This window comes from Felis catus, chromosome E2 (assembly GCF_018350175.1).
Source record: "Felis catus isolate Fca126 chromosome E2, F.catus_Fca126_mat1.0, whole genome shotgun sequence".
In the NCBI taxonomy this organism is placed as follows: Eukaryota; Metazoa; Chordata; class Mammalia; order Carnivora; family Felidae; genus Felis; species Felis catus.
The window spans coordinates 13,543,769-13,562,292 of NC_058382.1; the positions used below are offsets into that span (position 1 = coordinate 13,543,769).

General features: G+C 57.4%; 2 protein-coding genes across 7 annotated transcripts in view; both read right to left on the reverse strand.

Annotated features, from left to right (window-relative positions):
* Window positions 1-4,512: 4,512 nt before the first annotated feature.
* CCDC97 (coiled-coil domain containing 97) lies at window positions 4,513-16,883 on the reverse strand. The gene is made up of 5 exons (XM_003997775.6): window positions 14,826-16,883; window positions 10,984-11,439; window positions 9,121-9,396; window positions 8,552-8,681; window positions 4,513-6,717 (listed from the first exon to the last, which is right to left on the reverse strand). The coding sequence occupies exons 1-5, from the start codon at window positions 14,869-14,871 to the stop codon at window positions 6,597-6,599; spliced, it is 1,029 nt and encodes a 342-aa protein (XP_003997824.1). The 5' UTR covers window positions 14,872-16,883; the 3' UTR covers window positions 4,513-6,596.
* Window positions 16,884-17,312: 429 nt separating this feature from the next.
* HNRNPUL1 (heterogeneous nuclear ribonucleoprotein U like 1) overlaps window positions 17,313-18,524 on the reverse strand; it is a 36,522-nt gene continuing 35,310 nt past the window's right edge. For all 6 annotated transcript variants that reach the window (XM_019819497.3, XM_045046477.1, XM_006941234.5 and 3 more), the window contains exon 15: window positions 17,313-18,267. In XM_019819497.3, the coding sequence (XP_019675056.1) occupies window positions 18,151-18,267 (117 nt within the window). In that variant the 3' untranslated portion in view covers window positions 17,313-18,150. The remainder of the gene's footprint in view (window positions 18,268-18,524) is intronic.

An 18,524-nucleotide genomic window follows, 5' to 3' on the forward strand; every position in this document is an offset into this window, starting at 1 on the left:
CTATGAGATCTTGACCTGAGCTGAAACTTAAGAGTTGGAAGCTTAACCAGGGTGCCCCTGATAACACTCACTTTAAAGATGAGGAAACCAAAGCCCAGAGGCTAAGGGACTAGTTCCTGCCCACCAGGAACCTACTTCCTGGGGAGGAGACAAATATGGGAAGTCACACTAAGACAGGAAAGTAGCACCGAGTGAGAGATGATTTGGGGAGGGAGGAAGGGCTTCTCGGAGGAGGTAGCATTTGGGACGTGAAGGAAGTCAAGAGCGCAGTCTGGGGGAGCCCCGGGGGAGAGTTCTTGGTAGGAAGACCTAGGCACAGCCTGGTCTTGAGGATGAATTTGGAGTGAGCCAGCGACACTGGGAGGAAAGGCCAATGTGGTTGGAAGGTAGGGATAAGGGGAAGGGTGTTGGGAGCTGAGTCAGGTCATTAACACTCACAGGCCAGAGAGTAATGATATTCCCCGTGCCAGGTATGGTGTATGAGCTCCCTGCGTTCTCCCCACAGCCCAGCAGAGCAGGGGTTGGCACACTGCTGCCCACAGGCCAGTTCTGACCCACTTGCCTGTGTCTGTAAATAAAGTTTTATTGGAGCATCACCTAAGGCTGTTTCAGTGCTCAGTAAAACCGTATGCAAAGTCACAGTTACTCTCTAGCCCTTCAAAGAAGAAGTTTGCCAGCTCCTGCTCTAGAGACTCTTTGCTCCCCACTTTACAGACAGGAATGCCAGGGCAGGGGCACAGAGAGGTTCAGTTACTTGTTAAGGTCACACAGCTAGCATGTGGCACAGCTGGGATTCGAATCCAAACAGCTGGAGTTGAGGATCCAGGCACATAACCTCTGCACTGGTACTGCTTTCCAGGCCACATCAGGCCTCCGGGGGGCCTGGGGGAACTTGCACTCAGGGTTCCCAACGGAGGAAGAGTGTGATTTGACTTAGGTGCTCGGAGGGTCCCTCTGGCTGATGGTTGAGTAGACTGAATGGGGGCAAGGGGGGCTGCAGGGAGACCGTTCGTGCAAGTGAGAAATGACAGTGCCCTGGGTCAGGGCGGCCCTCCATCTGCTGTGGTCTTGCCTGTGAATTCTCTCCTGCTTCCTCTTCTCAGCCTCTCAGTGGCCCCTCTTCCTCCCAGGTTTCAGTTCCCTCCCCCCACCCCCCACTCTGTCCTGACCTTCCCAGGGCCACCGGACCTGCTCCTTGGCCCAGCGATTGCCTAGGTGGGGTTCACTCTGTAAGGACATACTGCCGTTTTCACCAGCCTCGTGTGTGGAGACACTTGCAAGGACACAGTGACGCAGACTGTGGTCACCGCAGCCCCACGAAAACGCGGCACAGCTACACACACACGTTCGCGCTCACCACAGAGGTTCAAATCTGGACCGGGTCCCTCGGTCTCGCAAACACATTCCCCTTCCGCAGCCACCGTGGAGACACAAAAACTCCTGACACCTGGCGGCAGCGACAGCCCCTGCACGCGGCCCCATTCCAGATGCAGAACCCAGCCTTGGAGCTTCACTGGGACACAGCAAAAAGCAGTCGCGCAAATACATTCTGAAGGGTCACAGGTCATGACCGCCAGCCACACACCAGATACAGACTCAAAGATGGTGCCCCGCACAGACACACCTCACAGCATCAGAGCCCCCTCAGGAAATGAAACGGAGGCTCCTGCTGGGACCCACCAACAGTTAACACAAACATCCTCCCCGGGGTCACTCGCAAACAGGCACAGTGCATGCGCACACAACCTGACACATCACAGTCCCACCCAGACACACACGCCACACATGGAGACACACGTCACGATCACCCGGAGGAGGCCGGTCCTGCCCACTCCGTCTGACATCTCCCAGGCCCCCACACGCTCAGGCCCGGGGAGTCCCACCAGGCCCCGCAGACAGCAGCTGGCCCCGTCAGACCCAGACACGCTGTCACACCCCGGGGCCCAGACGGAGCAAGTCCCACACACCCAGACACACCCCCCAGGGTCGCGGCCCTCGCAAGCCCAGCCCGTGCCCGGGCCGAGGGCAAGTCCTGGCCTCACACCGGGGCCGCACACTCCCGCGGTCGCCCGAGCCCTCGCCACGCCCTCGTGACACACCCCGCCCACCTGCCCGCCGGGCTGAGCTGGCGCGGAGGCCGCCCAGGAAGGGAAACTTGCGGGCTCAGCACCTTCCTGGACTGCCTGCGGGCGGCCCCTGTCCCGCAGGAGAGGGGGGCAGAGCCCGTGGGGGACAAGGTAGTCCCCGCCCCCCGCCAAGCGCAGGGGCAGCACCGGGCGTTCGGGGCGCCCCTTCCCCCTCCCCCACTCCTGCGGGCAGCCCGGGAGGGGAGGGAAGTCGTGGGGGGAGCCTGGGTTCCGGCTGGAGCCCCAGCTTCCCGTCCGGCCCCCACCGGGCAGGAAGCAGGGCCGGGGAGGCCAGCTCAGGCCTTCCTGCCCCCTCCCCCAGACAGGCCTGGGGGCTGGGTCAGCCGGAGGGAGCGGGGAGGGGAGAGGAGGGGGAAGACGAAAGAGAAAGCCCCTTCTCCCCGAGCGATGGTGTCTTTGGGGTGTTTCTAACGTAAATTTGAACGTGTTCACAACCCCTTTGTGTGGTTGTGTGTGTGTGTGTGTGTGCGCGCGCGCAAGCTTTGTGCTGTGAATTTTGTCCAGCCTGGGGGTTTCTGACGCCCCAGCGGGTGCCCTCCGGCTGTGTTGGGTGTGCACAGGTACTACCAAAGCCTGTGTCCCAGCACGCGTCCCTTCGGTTTGTCTACCTGTCCTGCATTTCCAGTGTGTGTGTCCCAGTTTGGGGTTCCTGTTTACAAGCCAGTGCCCCCTCTGGGTTCTGTGGGGGGACACTGTGTCTCAGCAAGTCTGTGTGCAGGAGAGGGTCGTGTCCCCGGGGCGTGCTGTGGGTCAGAATTCTTTCTCCACATCTTTGCCATTGTTCGCTGGGTGTAGATTGGTGCATTCTTCAGTAAGTTTGACTTAAAATATGGATGTTCTCCGTGTCTGTCTGTGTGTCTGGGAGAGATGTGTGTTTCCGGGAGGGGTTGTGCTTTGTGTTTGCTCTTGGAGCTGTGTTTCTGGTGCATGTGTTGTGTGTCCGTGGGTGAGTTGTTTCTGGGTTATGCTTGTGATTGGTGTTAGCGTGGCTGGCATCAGAGCGCATGCTGTGGGGTGTGTCCCCAGTATGCTTGCTGTCGTACTCCCCGTGTGTTTGTGCGAATGTGTGTCCATGCAGAGACTGGTGTCCTCAGCTCTGAGAACAGGTGGTGTTTGCGTTTTGTCTCCCGTCCGTGGGCTGGTGACTTCGGTGTGTGAGCTGTCGTGTGGGTCTCTATTTTGCATCAGGTTCGAGGCCTTGTGAGTCTTCAGTGGGCTGGCAGTGTCTCCTGCAGGTCTGCATTTTGTGCTGGTGTTTCCAGGGCAGGGGCGGGCACGGTGTGTCCCCAGGGAAGCCAACGGCATCCCGAGCGACACGCCCAGTGGCCTCTGCACTGAGTGGAGGCTGCGTCTGCGGTGTGTCCCCTTGCCGGCTGGTGCCACGCTGGCTCGGGCTGGCTGTGGCGGGCGGGCAGGGCAGGGGCTGTGGTGGGCACTGGACCCACGCCCGGACCTCGGTATAAATATCCCGGCTGCCGTCGGCTGTGTTTACTCGGCCCCAGCCCGGGGGCGGGGGTGGTGGCAGCCCGGCAGGTCCTGGGGGCGGGGGTGACCAGGCCACAGCGCAGACATTTCCTTCAGGCCAGACAGGCCACAGCCTTGCCTCCCCCTTTCTGGATGAGGGTGCAGTGGTGACCCTTCATCCTGGGCTCCCAGGGGCCACCAGTGACCCTCTGACCTGGACATCCCCACTGGGCTTCCCAGGGTCTGGGAGACAGAGAAGAGGGGCCAGCCGACAGGGGGTGAGGGGTCAGGCCAGGGACCACAGGGAGAGGGGGAAATGGGGCGGAGACTCCGGACGAATGGTCACACAGGCTAAGGGACCAGTGTGTAGGGATGAGCAGGAGGGAGGTGAGAGGGGTGGCAGTGGCCCTGGGCAGGGCTGGCGGGGGAAGAGTGTAGGGCTGACAAGCGAGGTGGGAGGTGATAGGAGATTCGGGCGGGCTGCCAGAGGCACAGAGGCAGAAGAGAAGGCAGAGGAGAGGGGAGAGAGAGGGAGAGGGGTGGCGGTGGGAGGGACAGGATGCGAGGGCAGGACACACAGAAGGGTCAGATGGGGGTGCGGGTGGCAGCCAGCACAGCCCAGCCAGGAGGACAGACAGGAGACGGGGTGGGGGCCGGATGCCCACGGAGGGGCTCTCCCCCAGCGGGTCCTCCCTCCCTGACTCAGCCTCTCCGCCTGCCTCGACCGAGGGCTGGGGGGCGGAGGGACAGTCACCTCTGGCTCCTCAGGGTCCAGTGGCAGCTGCGGGGGCCGTGCCGGGGGTGTGTCTCCCACAGTCCCTCCTGACTGGCCCCACCTCTGTCTCAGCTGCAGACGCTCCCGCCTCCACCATCTGACTAACCCTAATTCTGACTCAACTGCTGTGGTCTCTCATCACTTTTTATTATGTAACAAATCTATGTATGGCAAAGTATATCACAAACAGCATTAAGGATCAAATGACAGACTGATGAGAACTGCACACTTCACTCGGGGCTGCTCCCTGGCTTAGAAAAGTCCTCTGACTGTGGGCGCACACGCACACACACACACGTGTACCCGAGGGACAAACGTCTTCCATCCTCTGGCTTTCAGGCTCTCCAAGGGCGAGTCTGGCCGGCCGATCGGGGGTCTTCTCTGGGAGCCAGGGCGTTGCTACTGGCAGGACGTGAGGAGTAGGACCGCCGTGATGGTTCTGGTCCAGGTGCTGACTTACACACCATCGAGATGATTCCAAGCCCGTGTGCAGCATGGTGCCGAGCACGTGGGGAGGGCCCCAAAGTGTTAGCTGCTGGTATCACCCTCGACAGCTGTCTCTTCGTGACCTTTCTGAGCAAGTCCGTGCGTCTGTCTGCTCCCAGTGGCCCTGACAGCTAACACACAGGCTAGAATGGTCTCTAGGACCTGTGAAGTTCTAGACCTCGCTTTTCCTCAGTGGCCGTGAGGCCTCGAGCAAGTAACATTCCCCTTCTGGCCCCCTCCCCTCACTTATGAAACGGAGCAGAGTCCCTAGTTCAGGGGGTTGTTTGGAGAATTAAATGGGGCATCAGGCCCATCCAGCCTGGAATAGGACAGAACTGCTCAGTGACCGGAAGTTTCCTTGTTTAATGGTCTCTCTGTGTGAATGTCCCTCGGCCTCTAGGCCAGCTCTCACTTTCTGTGTCTGGCTCTAGTTCTGGCTGACCCAGAGGGCAGAGCTGAGGCCCAGGGGTCAAGGGCTGTGGTCCCGGGAGGCCTTGGGGGTCTCCCCCTTTCTCCGGGCCATATGCCTGAGGTGGTTTCGAGTGTCTTCAGGCCTGGCTATGGCAGGGTGTCACCATGCTGGCTCACAGGAGTGAAGGGTCCCCAGGCCCTATCTCTCTGACCTGTGTGGCCTGTACCCCCTGCCAACAGCTGACCCCTCCTCTGTGTGTGTGTCTGTGTCTACTGAGGGAGCATGAACCGGGTATGGGGGCATGGGAAGGCAGGACGCCTGGGTTCCCACAGGCCAAGTGGCTGAGTCACCAAGAGGCCATCTGGCTCCCATTAGCCCAGGGCGGCGGGGGGCTCTGTGGGGCGGGCCCTGTGGCCAGCTGGGGGCAGGGATGCTGGGGCAGGCTGTGTGTGTGGGATGACTCAGGACCCATGATAACAGCCTGTGCGTATTTGGGGAGTGTAAACAGGAGAGGGAGAAGGAGGTGGAGGAAGTGAAGGAAGGGAAAATTGTGGCCAGGCAGAGAGGGGCTGGCCGGTGGGGCTGAAGGAGAGAGCCCCCCTCCCCACGCCCCTCCCTCCACACCCAAGCTCTCAGGCCCATGGCCCCAGTGCTGCCCCACACCCCCCTCCCAAGCCTGGGTCCTGAAGGAGAGGTGGGAGCTGGTAGCCTCCCTGGTGAGGCTCCTTCCTCAGCAGCCAGGCTGGGGTTTGGGGGGAGATGACACTGAAACCAGAGAGAGGCTGAGAGGCAGAGGGCCGAGGCAGGCGGCATGGAGGCTGATAGATGGGGGTGTGTGGGCAGGAAGCACCAGAGGCCCAGGGTGAAGTTGAAGGAGGCAAGAGCCCACCAGTACAGAGCTGGACAAGCAGGCGGGGCCCGGGGACTCACAACCCCACGCTGCGCTCCGGCACTGACCTGGCCGGCTCCAGCTACAAAGAGCCCCGCTGGCCTCCATCAGGGGGAGGATGTTCAGCCTGAGCCCGGTCGTGGGAACAGAGGCCAAGGCACACAGAGGGGAGAGAGAGACAGCCAGAGAGGAAAAAGACAGTGACGTGTAGAAAGAGGAAAGGGATGGAGAAAAAGCGAGTGAGAGAGACAGCGAGACAGACCTGGATCAGGGAAGGAGAGTGGGGGAAGGCAGGGAGCCCTGCACACAGAGGGGGGCAGGGGCTGGGCCGGGACGGCACCAGAGCCAGCGAGGCCGGGGGTGTGGGGCGGCTGCCCTGCTGTCCCCTAGAGGAAGTCACGGGCAGGGTGGGCGGCGCGGCCATCAGTCCCCATCCAGCTCTGGGCTGGGTGCCTCCTCGGGCTCCTCCGCGTCGAAGTACCTCTCCTCCTCATCCCGCGCCACGATGTCTAGGTTGTCAAAGTCGGGGTTGTCATCCACAGTGCTGCGGGGGGGAGGGGCTGTCAGGGCCCGGCTCTGCCCCCTCCCACCCCAGCCTCCCTGCTTCTCACCCTCTGGAGGAGCCCGGGGGTGGGTGGGGGGGCCCTCCAAGGTCCCAGGCCATATGCGGCTATAAATCGGAGCTAACCCGGGGCGGGGGGGGCGCAGCGCATGGAGTCTCTCAGGGCTTCAAATGAAGGCATCGTCTTCCAAGCAGATTTTACATAAAAACTTCTGGTTTCTCTCAAAATGCTGGAAGATGTGGTGACAGGCCGACTCACATTCCCTGGAGTGGTTCTCAACTAGGAAGTTTCTGCCCCTCAGGTGATATTTGGGGATAAGCGCAGATGTTTTGGTTGTCACACCTAGGGGGGCTCTCACTGGTGCCCAGGGACTGGACACCAGGGATGCTACTCGACACCCTGCTGCTCACAGGACAATGAGCACAAAGAATCATCTGGCCCGAGAAAGGTCAACAGTGCTGAGAAATGTCTGCCCTGGGCGCATGTGATCCTAAATTGTGAAGAGGACCCCTGGCTGTGCTCCGAGCTCTCCCGTGACCCCCACCATACTCCCTTGGGTGCAGGAAGCCCTGTCTGATCCGGCCCGCCACCTCTGAGGAGACCCGCCTGCTCCTCGCCCCTCGCGATCTGCTCTAGCCACCCCTGTCCCCTTGCTGTTCCTCCGATCTGCCTCAGGGTCCTTGCACCTGCTATCTCCCCTGCCAGGAACACTCTGACCCCAGGTATTTATGTCGCTTACCCCTCACATCCTGCAAGTCTTTGCCGAAATGTCATCTGCTCAGAGAGCCTATGCTGGCCCCCTCATCACTACCTCCCACACCTCTGCCCCTCGACCCTGCTTTAATTTTCTTCATGGCCCTGGCAGCACCAGATGCTAAATACTTCTTTTGCTTCCTCACTAAACTGGGTCCCCTTTCAGGGCACGGAACCCTTTTGTCAGCTTTGCTTGCTGCTTTATCCCCACAGTCTGGACACAGCAGGTGCTTAGCCCCACAGTGGTGGGGACCCACTGGCCCTGCTGCCCAGCAGCTGCCCTCCAGGGTGGAACAGGCGCCGGTCCCCGCTCGTCTCTATTCCTCAGGCCAGGCCCCATTTCCTCATGGGCACCTGGCTTTCTGAGGGCTCCCCGCGGCCTAGGCACTCTGCACCCCGCTCTGTGTCGGAACTCGGGCCAAGAGGCTCCACCACAGCTGGAAGCTCATCAGCCAGGCTCGCCTCTGGAGGTGGGGGGGTTCCCTAGATCAGGCCATCGTGCGCCCCACAGCTGGTGAGGGTCGGTTTGCCGGTGCTGGGTCTGAAGCGGGGCATCGGCTGTCACACCCACAAGGCAAGGCTGCTTCAGCTGTCAGAGCCTTTTATCTTTGACTCTGACCCTTCACTCTTCTGTGTCCTTTTCCCTGATGGCAAAATCCTTTCCAAAGCAGTGGCTGTGTGTCTCGCCCAGGGTTACAGTGTGGACATCAACAAGCAGCACCGCAGCAGCGGCCACTGCAGGTCTCTCCCTGCCAGGGGTGATTTCCTGTAGCACCAGGGGGTCTGGGGGCCTGAAGCGGCGGTGCCCGGAGGACACCTGGGGGGCTCGGGGCGGTGTCATCCTTCTAGATCACCGCTGCTCACCCGAATGGAAATATTTCAACGTCTTATCAAATTTGAGCTGTCAGCCTTGTTCGGTCCCTTCTTTAGGTGAGGGGACTGAGGCCCAGAGGTGGACGAAGCTCGTCCAAGGTCACCCACTGATCCCTGGTTGATCTGAAACCCTTATGCCTGCGCCGAGGGCTGTGGGGTGCCAGGCTTGGGGAGGGGGGCACGAATCACCTGTAGTCAAAGTCCCCGTCCTTGCCGTCCAGGAAGTGCTGGTGCATCCGGCTGGTGAACTCTTCCCGCAGGATCAGCCTCTCTTCCGAGTCAGGGACCCAGGCCTCTGAGTCTTTGCCGGGGCTCTGGTCTGTGGGGGCAGACACCCTCAGTGGAGGGATGGGACGGGTGCCCTTGGGTGCGTGCTGAACACACACCCACAAAGAGCTGCTTCCTCTGTGCTGGTGGCACCGGGAACGCGGCGGTGACCAAGACAGCCCCGGTCCTGCCCTCCTGGGGCACACACTGAACACAGGAGGACAATATAGCACTCTGGAGACTGTAGAGCTGGGTCAGGACCTGCTACCTGAAGGGTGGGGAAGGGAAGGCATTCTTGGCAGAGGGAACAGCATGAGTAATGGCCTGGAGGTGAGTGATGACTCCTTGGTGCCTTTGAGGAGCAGGGGGGCAGGGGGGGGCGATGCTGGAGAGGCTGGGAGAGCCTGGGCACTCAGGGCAAGCAGGGGAGGGAGTCTGACCTTGCAGGTCGGGGGGCCCCAGCCTCGGGCCTCCCCGGTACTGGCCCTCACCTTCCTCATCGCTGTCCTCTTCCTCCTCTTCCTCCTCCAGGCAGGCCTCCTCCTCCTCCTGCTGTCGGAGCAGCCGTTGCTGCAGCTCCCGCTCCTGGCAGGACTGGAGCAGCAGGTCAGAGAGTGGGCAGGCGGTGCCGGGGGCGCCGGGCTCAGGAGGCCGGTGGGCTGGGGCGCGGGCGCTGAGCTCCTCCTGGGTTAGGTACTGCCCAATGTACTGCTCGTACAGCAGCGGGGCCCGGAACCGCATCTGCTCGTCACTGAAGTACTCGCCACCTGCACGGAGACGGGGGGTCTGCGCGTGAGGCTGGGGCCTGGGTGCGGGGTGAGCACGTCTGAGCACATGTGTCCATAATCGGGCTTGTAGGAAGCCGTGGACGCGTGAGTGCAAGCATGTGCATGCACGTTCTGACACGCAGGAAAATCTGCCGAGGCCCGAGGTCACGTGGCCACAAGTACTCACGCATGCGTCTGAGCATGCGTATAAGCAGGCCGGTATGTGCATGTGTTCTTGCATGTGCAAGCATGTGTGTGCAATCAGGCCATGTACATCCTGGCCCCCAAGGCACCGGTGGTCCGGGGCCTGTGCACCACTATGCCTGGGCAGAGTGCACACACACCTGCCTGTGGGTGTGTGTGCAGGGTCACACGGGTGTACGTGCCCTCCTGCAGGTGCCAGGAGTGTGGCTGGGAGTGGGTATGCGGGGCTCCACAGGCAGGGGTCCCGCCCACAGAAGCCAGGATGTAGGTTATGTGCACCTGTCTGTGCGCACAGCAGGATGTGCCAGAGGTGGGCGTCCCGGTGGTCTTCCAGACCCCGGCTCTCACCTGTTCCCAGAGTGCTCCTCTCTGCAGCCACCCCTCAGGTATGCTTGGCTTCCCCACCACCCCAAACCCGGGACCTTCGCATCTCTCCTGGCTGCCTGTTCCTGCAGGGGTGGCTCTGTCCCTCAGAAAACAGTTAAACCTGCTGGGTCCTTCCAACCCACCAGTCCCAGCCCTGCCTTCAGAGCCCAGGGCGAGAATGTGCCCAGAACCCTGGCCTCTGCAGCACTGGGGTCTGTGGCTATCCCTCTCTCTTACCCCATCTCCCTGTTTCTGGGATCTCCCACCATACTGTTTCTCTCCCTCTCCCTGGCTCTGTCAGCCTCTCTCCCTGGGTCTGTTTCTGCTTCTCTGCCTCTATCCACCAGTCTCTCTTGGGCTCCGTGCCTGTCACCTCACCATTCATCCGTTCCGCCTCCCCCGATCTCTAGCTTCACTCCCTGCCTGTCACTGCGCCCCACCCTCTCCATCTCCCTCGCTCTACAGCCTATGACCTCGTCTTCTCCCTAACCAGAATCTTCACTCACTCTCCGCTTCATTTAGTTTCATCTTTCAACTTTAGTTCTGGTGTCTTTGGTCACAAAGATGCTTATAATTATGCCGTGGTCAAAACGGTCTCAGTGTTTTTCTTCGTGCCATCCACATGTGTGCCTTGTCTAAGCGGGCCTTTGTATCCCCAGGGTCACAGACACACTCCCCTAGGTTTCCTCAGCACCTCTGTGTATGGTGTGAGGTAGGGATTGCATTTTCCCGAGGGATGACCAGTTACCACAGTGCAAGGTACTGTGTCCTCGGCCCACTGATCTGAAACGGCACTTGTGTCTTTACTAAATTCTGACCCTTCTCACTGCCTATCCCATTCTCTTCCCGTTTGTACTGATCTTCCTCATTGCTTCATGCTTCTATTTCAACCTCCCTGTGTCCCTGTCTCAAAACTTGTCTCCCAGGACCTCTGTCTGTTGTCTCTACTCTTGCATCCTTGTTTCTTGCTTCCTCTGCTTCAGTCTCCCCTCCTGCCCAGCCCACTTGGCCCCACACCTTGGATGAGCTCACGCAGGGCAGCGTAGCGCCGGTTACGCAGGCGGGTGCGCAGGGTGCGGGGTCGGGCGCTGCCCTGCCGGGCCACCTCGGCACAGTAGAAGTCTGCCCGATGGTCACCGCGCAAGTGGCCAAAGCAGGCCAGGTGCTCCTCACGGAGGCTCGTGCGGAAGCGCTCCAGGAACACCAGCGGCTTCTCATGGTACAGCTGGCCCAGGATGGCCACCTTCTCCTGCTCGGTCAGGTCAGGCTCGCCCTGCTGCTGGCTGCACACGGGCAGGCGGCTGGCGGCCACGGCACGCAGCATGGCACTCACCGCCGCATCCTCAACCCCAGGGGGGCCACCATTCGGGGCCTCTGGTGCTCCCTCTGCTGCTTTCACCTTGTCCTGGGGTCTGGGTGGGACAGGCGTCCAGCTCAGCTCCCCCCAGTGCCCAGTACTGGGCTCTGTGCAGCCTGTGGGGAGAGGGGAGATTTGTCAGTCCTGGGATGGGAAGGGAGGGGGCGGGGGAGGGGGGTGGGTGGAAAGACCTAGATGCTCAGCCACTCATTTCACATTTACTGAGCACCTACTATATTCTGGGCACTGTTCAAGGTCCTAGAGATGCCACAGTAAGCACAAAGTTGACATTTTAGTGGGGGACACAGACAGTGAGAAATATAATTACTGAAAACATGTGACATGTTAGCAAACGTACAGTCTGTCGGGTGGTTCCAAGGACTATGCAGAAAAATAAAGAGGAAAGGCAGAAGGACTGGGGTTAGTGGGGGGCAGTCTACAATTTCAAATGGGGCAGAGAAGAACTTGCCAAAGAAGTGACATTTCAGTAGAGTCCTGAGGTGGTGAGGGACTGAGCTATGACAGTTTTGGAGGAAGAGAGTTCCAGGGAGTGGGAACAGCCAGTGCAAAGGCCCTGAGGCACAAGTGAGCTTGGTGTGTTTACTTGGTCCTTTACCACATTTATTGAATCACTCAATTCTTTGCCTTTTCACTTATTCACAAAATCACTAACACATGCACTAACTTGTTCACTCACTCCCCATCTCCTACTCATTCACACGTTGATCCAAAGACAATATGGGCGCTGGTAACAGGAAAGCTGAACTGTAGGCAAATCTTGTCGAGAGCTGTTTCTCAAAAGTTGTGGGACTGGAGCAAGGCTGAGCAAGCAGGAAATAAGAGAAGACAGAAAATAGAGGCAACGCCTTTGGGCAGCTTGGCTGGTACAGGGAAGCGGGGGTGAGGGTTTACAGGTACAATGGGCTTCAGGGAGGGTTTTAATCATTGAGACCAGAGAAGACTGAGCCGGACCAGTCTTGCAGGGGATGTGCAGGAGGGGATGGGGCAGGGGTTGGAAAGATGCTCTGGGGGCTGAGTAGGCAAGCCTCAGGGCTGAAGAGCTGAGAGGTGGGGTCTCATCTAGTTCAGGTCCAGGGTTCTGGTGTGGGGCTTGGTCAAACTGTCCCTGAGACAGAGTCATGGAGGAGGAACAGGTCTTGGGATATGGAAAGTATCATGGGCACAGGGGACATCCAAGGGGAGACATCTAAGAGACTGCCTAGGGGCTTCTCACAAGAAAAGTGCAGGGCTGGGGCCAGAGTTGTGAAGCCCATGGAGCCAAGACAAAACTAAAGCCAGAGGAAATGAGAGGTCATGGGGAGGGCATGGGAGTGTGTGAGGGCAAGAGAAGAGGGGGCTAGAAAGAGGCCTGACTCGGGAAGAGGACGTGCCCGTGAAGGAGACCAACACAGGCTACAAAAGGGGCCCCCGAAAGACAGCTGCGCCTTAATTCCTGGAGGCTGTGTTACTGCATTTGGCCAAAAAAATGGGTCTCCACAAATGCGATGAAGTTAAGGCTCTTGGGACTGGGAGATTATCTTCGATTGGGGCCTAAATGCCACAATGAGTGTCTGTAAGACAGAGTCCGAGAGGGAGCCTGGACATTTGCAGAGAAGGGCCACGTGAAGACGGACAGAGGCAGACGCCTGAGTGATGTAGCCAGAAGCCAAAGAACGCCAGGAGCCATTAGAAGCTGGAAGAACCCCCGAGGGAGCCCTCCACGGTCCTGCTAACACCTTGATTTTTGCCTAGTGGTACCAATTTCAGGCCTCTGGCCTTCAAAACTGAGAGAATACATTTCTGTTGTTTTTAGCCCCCGAGCTTGTGGTCATTTGCTGCAGAGGCCATAGAAAACTGACAGAGGCTGAGCAGGAGGAGCCTGAGAGAAGGGAAGGAAATGGGAAAGACCGGTGTCACCGAAACCGAGGGACAAGGTTCAAGAGCGATGGAGGATTATTCAATGGCATTGAATTCTCCGAGCAGTCAAGTAGGAAAAGCCCTAAATGGGGTGACTCCATTGAAGTACTCAGGGGAGGTCATTGGCGGCCTTGATCAGAGCAGTTTCTGAAGGTGAAAGCCAGACGGCAAGTGGGTGGGAGGTAAGGAAATGGGAGACAGGTGTGGAGGACTCTCTGGAGAAGATACATGGTATCTGGAAGGTACATGGGATCAAAGGATAGACTTTAGGTTAAAACATTTTTTATCACGGAAAATTTCCAACATGCACAGATGTAGAGAAGACAACCAAAGTCCCCCCTATCCCCCCATGGTCCACCCCCTACCCCACATGGCCATCATCTAGCTTCAACAGTTACCAATTCTTGGCCAGTGATGCTTCAGCCCACTTCCCAACCGCTCCTCGCCCCATCTGCGATGACTCGGAAATAGCGGGATGAAAATTTAAGATGAGCAAAATGAAAGCATTTTTATTTTTTTAATTTTTTTTTTCAACTTTTATTTATTTTGGGGACAGAGAGAGACAGAGCATGAACGGGGGAGGGGCAGAGAGAGAGAGGGAGACACAGAATCGGAAACAGGCTCCAGGCTCTGAGCCATCAGCCCAGAGCCCGACGCGGGGCTCGAACTCACAGACCGCGAGATCGTGACCTGGCTGAAGTCGGACGCTCAACCGACTGCGCCACCCAGGCGCCCCTATTTTTTTAAATGTTTATTTATTTGTTCTGAGAGAGAGAGATTGAAAGAGCGTGAAAGCGGGAGGAGGCAGAGACAAGAGGGAGAGAGAGAGAATCCTAAGCAGGCTCCGCACAGTCAGCTCAGAGCCCAACGTGGGGGTGGGGGGGTGGGGAGGGGGCTGCATCTCACAAAGCCTGAGATCACAATCTGAGCAGAAATCAAGAGTTGGAGGCTTAACCCACTAAGCAACCCAGGTGCCCCCAAACTAAAGCATTTTAGATACGGAGGGGAAGGCATCAGGAGAATAAAGAGATTGAAAATGCAAAGGAAAGGGGGCGGGGGGGAGGCAGCACAGAAATGGATTAAGGACCTGAGGCGGCAGATGGAACTGCGGACTTTGGGGGAAGGGGAATGAGAATGAAATGGGGAAGCTGTTTAAGTCTCGAATAAGCAAGACTTTGCATGGGACAGGAGGAGGGTGAGCCTGGGGACAAGGAAAGGGTCAGTGTGACTTAGGGAAGGAGGTCATTTGAAAGGCAGGGTTGATTGGGACACTGGGACTTAGCCGCGACAGGGGACAGGTTTATGTTGACCTAAGAGTTAGCCTGGTAAGGAACCGGGCTAGCTTGGCACATGGAAACGGCTGGATTGGAACTTGAAAGAGGTTAATTTCAGGGGAGGGGATGGGGAAAAGCACTGCAGCTCGCAACAAGGGACGGATTAATCTGGACTAAGTGGCCACGCGGACTGGTAAACCCGAGAGCAGGTGTCCCCCTATAAAGAGTCCTCCTGCGAGCTCACGGGGAATCATTTCCCAGTGACACCATAGCCCCACCCTCCCGCCTCCTCCGAGTGGCCAGGACCTCACCTTCATCGGGTTCCCTCGCCGCCGCCGTGGTCGCCACGGTCTCCATCCTGATTCTCTATTACTTGTTAACCGCCGCGGCAGGCCCCGCACGCCAATTCTGGTCCCAAGTCTTCAGCGGCCACTTCCGGCCGAGCACACTCCTGGGTCCCGGTGCTCCGCCGAGTCCGAAACAACAGTTCCGGGCTGAAGGCGAACCTTCCTTTGCGCATGCGCGCCTCCCCCAGGTCCCGCCTCCTCGCAGCCAGGAAGGTTAAGGGCGCTGGAGTCAGGGGACTCTCGTCCACTCTTCCTCCCCCACCCCTATCTGACCTGCTGCAGAATTGCACTGTCTGGAGGGATCTGAACTACTGTTCACTGCTCGAACTTCAAAGTCTGGCATGCTTACTTTTTGGATGGATAGTTGAATGGCCACCTTCCAGAGCCTCTTGAGGGTTTATGGTCTGGCTTTGACTCCAATCCATCCCCTTTTTGTCCTTCACCACCTCAAAGAGTAACTAAGCTTGTCTCTTGCTTCTGGCATCACAGCCAGTCCCTGGCTAGCAGGATATGGGCGGTGAGATCAGACAGAGCTTCCCACTGTGTTCCCAGGACCTTGGGAATTTGCAGATGTGGAGGGGGGACAACCTTGGTCCTGATCTGCTTGAGGTGTTGGGTAGGGACTCCTATTCAAGTGTGAGTTACCAACAAAGTAGGCAGACACCACGCAAGTGACTATCCTGAGTGGCCAGGGATCTTATGGGGTTGCCTACCCCAGCCTGGAGGGTCAGGGAAGGCATCCTTCCAGGAAGAGACACCCAAGCTGAGACCTGAACGATGAGCAGGACTTAAAACCACCGATCTAAAGTTCAGAGGAACAGCAAAAGATGAAGCCAGAGAGGTCACCAGGAGCCAGGCACACGGGTGGGGGTGGGGGGCTCATAAGCTGCACTAAGTAGCTTGAGCTCCTTTATCCTTCAGGTAGCAGGCAGGAGGGCATCAGGGTAAAGGACTAGAGGTAAGGGGAATCTGTGAGGAGGCTGGTGCAATGATCCAGACACTGTGGACAGGAGCAAGGGAATAACTTCCCATTGGCATCGCCAGGATGAGGGATCTGGAGGCCCATTTGCTACACAGCAGATGGGTGGAGACTACACTTAAGAGATTACCTAGAGAGGTCAGCAGAGGGTGCTGTTGCCCTACATGTGGACCTGCAAGGAAGGGGATTTCCCAGATGGGGGCCAAGGCCCTTCCTTCTGCTCTCCGGGATAGGCGGAGTGGGGGCAGGGGTACTGTAGGGTCCCTTTTAGCCCAGCTAGCCACCAGTCTTGGTCCATCTCACATTCTAATGCCCCAGCCCCAATCTCAAAGCTGGTCAGCCTTCCTCCTGCCTTTTTGCAGCCTGTGTCCCATTCACAAGGCTCTGAGGTACTATAAGGGAAGGGGCTGAACTGGCCACTCCTGTGCCCCAGGACTGTCCCTCACAAGGGGCCAGGAATACCACATGTCCAGAGGGGATAAAGGAATGACTCCAGTTGTTGGGAAAGGAGGATACTAGGCCACAGAAATGCAATCAGAGTCTTTTACCCTGGCTATTTTTAAAACTGTTCTCTTGTCCAGCTCCCCTCACCAAACTCTCCACCTCCGGCTTTCACAGCTGACCACTTGGTGCCGTCACCATTTAGAAAGTCTGTGTTACCTCTGGACTGGGAGACCCGTGAGAGTAGGGCTCAGGACTGCCTTGACCATGCTATATCCCCAACACTGTCCAGAGTGAGGCACAGAGCGGGCACCGTGGAATTCCCACCGGCCTGGATCCAGAAGCATAGGCAGGAACCGTCCTAAGTCTAGCACCCAAGGCCGGGGCTGACGTGTCTGGGGAGTCACACCCAGTGATGACTCCCAACAGTCCACCCCTGGTCTCCATCCCATCAGCCCTACCTCATCCTCTGCCTAGGGACCTGCCATGCCTTCTACTCACAAATTCATGGAGAGATTTGGGACTGTCTGGTGTGAGAGGATCAGAAAAGAGCGGGGACCAGAGAACTACTTTAAAACTGAGAGCCCCAGTTTTAAGGGGGCATTCCCGGCACCAAAAATGGGGCCCAGCACATGAATCCCTCAATACGTGTTTAATAGATGAGCAAATAATGTCCCCCTGAAAAGGCCCCACCCCAATTAAAGGCCAACTGCAGTAACACTTCAGGGTTTCAACCCTGCTTCCTTCCTGCTAGGAGGTGCCATGTCATTTATTGAAAGAAAACAAAACAAAGCAAACACATTTCTTAATAAGTGCAGTTTGTTAAAATCCTGTTAAAACATATGGGTCAAGGGGAAGTAAAAATAATCAGAGGATCATTGTAGGAAAAACCTTTAGGTCTGGCACCTGGGAGACCTCTGGAGAGGAGGCAGTGGGAGAAATTTCATGTTCTGAAGGGAAGGAGCCCCCCAACCTCCCCTTCTTCCCTCTCACCCGCTTAATCCCACCAGAAACTACCAAGACGCCCGGAATAAAAGGTTTCAAGTTCAATAGTCACACTCTCTCCAAATACAAAAAGCAGTTACAATTCAACTCAACACAGAAGCTTGTGTGCAAAGTTACGGGAAACTGAGACATCGTATAAAAAGTTAGGTTAAAGATGATTCTATAGTTTTGTTTTGTGTGTTCTGTTTTGAGGGTGTGGCTCTTCCTCAGTCACCTGAACTCAGCAAAGAAATGGTTATCCTGATGAAGTATCGACAGCCACAGTAAAAACAGAGAAATTCTAAAAATTAAAAAAAAAAAAAAAAAAAAAAGCATAATTACCAAAAAAAAAAAAATCTGTCACTGCTTCCTCCCTCCGCATTTTACTTTTTAAACTTGTGGGTTTTTTTTTTTTTTAAGTTTTTGATTTTTTTTTTTTTTTAAATCCTGAAAAGTAGACAGTAAAACAGCTCCTGGAAGAATTTACAACCAACTGCATGAGGGTGTGGGAAGCTGAGGGGGCTGGAGCAGGACTGGGACAGACGGGCAGAAGGGGCCCTCCCTCAGCCACTGCAGCCTCACTGTTTGACCAAGGGGGGGGGGGGTCTTCAGTCAAAAAGGAGGAGGGGAGGAGGAAGAAGAGGAGAAGGGGAGGAAGAAGGGGACAAACAGAAAATAAAAGGTCACTGTTGCCTGTTTGAATCCAGAGAAAAATGCCCGGCCCTGTGTTGGGGAAGAAGCCCCTCAGAGGGGAGGCAGTGGGCTGAAAGGAGGCAGCCCTGGGATGACCCGTCCCCCAGCACCACAGGACCCAGTGGGGGTAGACGAGGGGGCCGAGGTGGGCGCTGGTGGAGGAAGCCGGCAGGGGCCTCCAGAGCACACCGGCTACTGTGTGCTTGTGCCTCCCTGTGTGTTCCCGGAGTAGCTCCCGTAGTCGTAGTTCCCGTAGTATGGTGGCCACTGGCCCTGGTTCTGATAGTACTGGTTCCACTGCTGGGCATACTGGAGAGAGAGAGACCAAGAGCACCAGGTTGTCCTTACCCAGACCCACATTTGGGTCCTGCCTTGACCCTACTCCCACCCAGGGCAGAGATGGGTCCCCTGAGAGAGAAATCAAGGCACCTTGGGAGGACAAGTGGTTGACCTGATGCCACGTGGATGGACAGTCAGGGACTAAAGCCCAGACCTCCTGGCTTGCCAACCTAATGTCCTTTCAGGTACAGCCAGATAGCCATATTCAAAACACTTACTAATAGCTA

Bases quoted from the DNA above. Each gene is read 5' to 3' on its own strand.
- CCDC97 (XM_003997775.6), bottom strand. From the start codon at position 14,871: ATGGAGACCGTGGCGACCACGGCGGCGGCGAGGGAACCCGATGAAG. The intron at 11,440-14,825 runs GTGAGGTCCTGG...CTCTCCCCACAG, and splicing joins GGCGAGGGAACCCGATGAAG to GCTGCACAGAGCCCAGTACT. The intron at 8,682-9,120 runs GTGAGGGCCAGT...CTGCCCCCACAG, and splicing joins AGAGGACAGCGATGAGGAAG to ACCAGAGCCCCGGCAAAGAC.